The sequence below is a fragment of the Echinops telfairi genome, unplaced genomic scaffold, assembly GCF_000313985.2.
Source record: "Echinops telfairi isolate 266 unplaced genomic scaffold, ASM31398v2 ScPeMD7_7425;HRSCAF=8463, whole genome shotgun sequence".
In the NCBI taxonomy this organism is placed as follows: Eukaryota; Metazoa; Chordata; class Mammalia; order Afrosoricida; family Tenrecidae; genus Echinops; species Echinops telfairi.
The window spans coordinates 4,066,072-4,067,661 of record NW_022111325.1 but is presented as its reverse complement, the minus strand read 5'-3'; the positions used below and the strand labels follow the sequence as shown (position 1 = coordinate 4,067,661).

The following is a 1,590-nucleotide window of genomic DNA, read 5'->3' as shown; positions in this document are numbered from 1 at the left end:
ACCGAGAGCAACCTCAACAAATGGAAGAATATCCCATGCTCGTGGATTGGAAGACTCAATATAGTCAAGATGTCAGTTCTGCCAAAGGCACTGTATAAATTTATAGCAATCCCAATACAATTATCCTCATCTTTCTTCAAGGAAATGAAATTCATATGGAGAGAGAAGAAGCCCAGAATAGCAGACTACTCGTCAAGAAGAAGGACACAGGCCGCGGCTGGCACGCCCGCGAGCAGCTGCGTCTTGAGCGAGTCTGGCTGTTGGTGCGTGTCGGAGGTTGCTGGCGTGGTGGGGAAACCGGGTCCGCGGCCAGCAGAGGCATCCGGAATGGCCACTCTGATCTTTGTTGATAAAGAGAACGGCGAGCCTGGCACCCGTGTGGCTCCCAAGGATGGCCTGAAGCTCGCGTCCGGGTCTTTAGGCAAAGTCTTAGAAGGGAGATCTCAGATTTCGACACCCCATGTTGGTAAGGTCTTTGATGCCCCACCTGCCCTACCCAAAGCGGCCAGAAAGGTTTTGGGGACTGTCAACAGGGCTACAGAAAAGTCCGGAAAGACCAGTGGATCCCTCAAACATAAGCAGCCGACCTTCTCAGCCAAGAAGATAACTGAGAAGACTGGCAAAGCAAAAAACTTTGTTCCTGCCTTGGATGAAGCCTATCCAGAAATAGAACAATTCTTTCCCTTCAATCCTCTAGACTTCGAGAGATTTGACCTCCCTGAAGAGCACCAGATTGCGAACCTCTCCTTGAATGGAGTTCCTCTCATGATGCTGGACGAGGAGCGGGAACTGGGGAAACTCTTAGACCTTGGACCCCCCCTCACCTATGAAGATGCCCTCTCTGATGTGGGAGTCCACTCTCTTGCAGTCTCCTTTAAGCGGTCTGCCAGTCCTGGATGTTGAATTGCCACCTCCGTGCTATGACTTCAACTTGCTATGACTCCTTGCTTTAAACTTCGTAGTACTTTATAGCTTGTATGTATTTTTTTTGTATTAATAAAGTCCTTTGTTTAATAAAAAATAAAAAAAAGAAGAAGAAGGACACAGTGGGAGGGCTTGCGTTACCTGATTTTGGAACATACTATACAACCACAGTTGTCAAAACTGCATGATATTGGTACAATGATAGATACTCAGACCAATGGAAAAGAACTGAAAACCCAGAAATAAAATCATCAACATACAGACAACTAATCTTTGATAAGGGCCAAAAAAATATCCAATGGGAAGCAGATGCCCTCTTTAACAAATAGTGCTGGGGAAAAAATGGATATTTACCTGCAGAAAAATGAAGCAAGACCCTTACCTCACTCCATGCACAAGAATAAACTCAAGGTGGATCACAGACCTTGAAGTTAAACCCCAAACTATTAGGGCCATCTTGAGGGAATTGAGACCAACTTGAGAACATTGGCACAGGGAGTACATAGGCTATCAGAAATAGGGAAGGGCACAAACACAGAGGAGGCACAAATTGACAAATGGGATATATTGAAGATAAAACACCTGTGTACATCAAAAGAATTCACCAAGAGAGTAATAAGAGAGTCCACGGACTGGGAAAACATCTTTAGCAATGACACATCAGAC

General features: G+C 45.4%; 1 protein-coding gene across 1 annotated transcript; it reads left to right on the top strand.

The window, feature by feature from the left end:
- The first annotated feature begins 272 nt into the window (after positions 1–272).
- On the top strand, positions 273–966 carry LOC101653299 (securin-like). Its single transcript, XM_030887877.2, has one exon. It carries the CDS (start codon positions 328–330, stop codon positions 901–903), a length of 576 nt encoding a protein of 191 aa, XP_030743737.1. The 5' UTR covers positions 273–327; the 3' UTR covers positions 904–966.
- Positions 967–1,590: the final 624 nt, after the last annotated feature.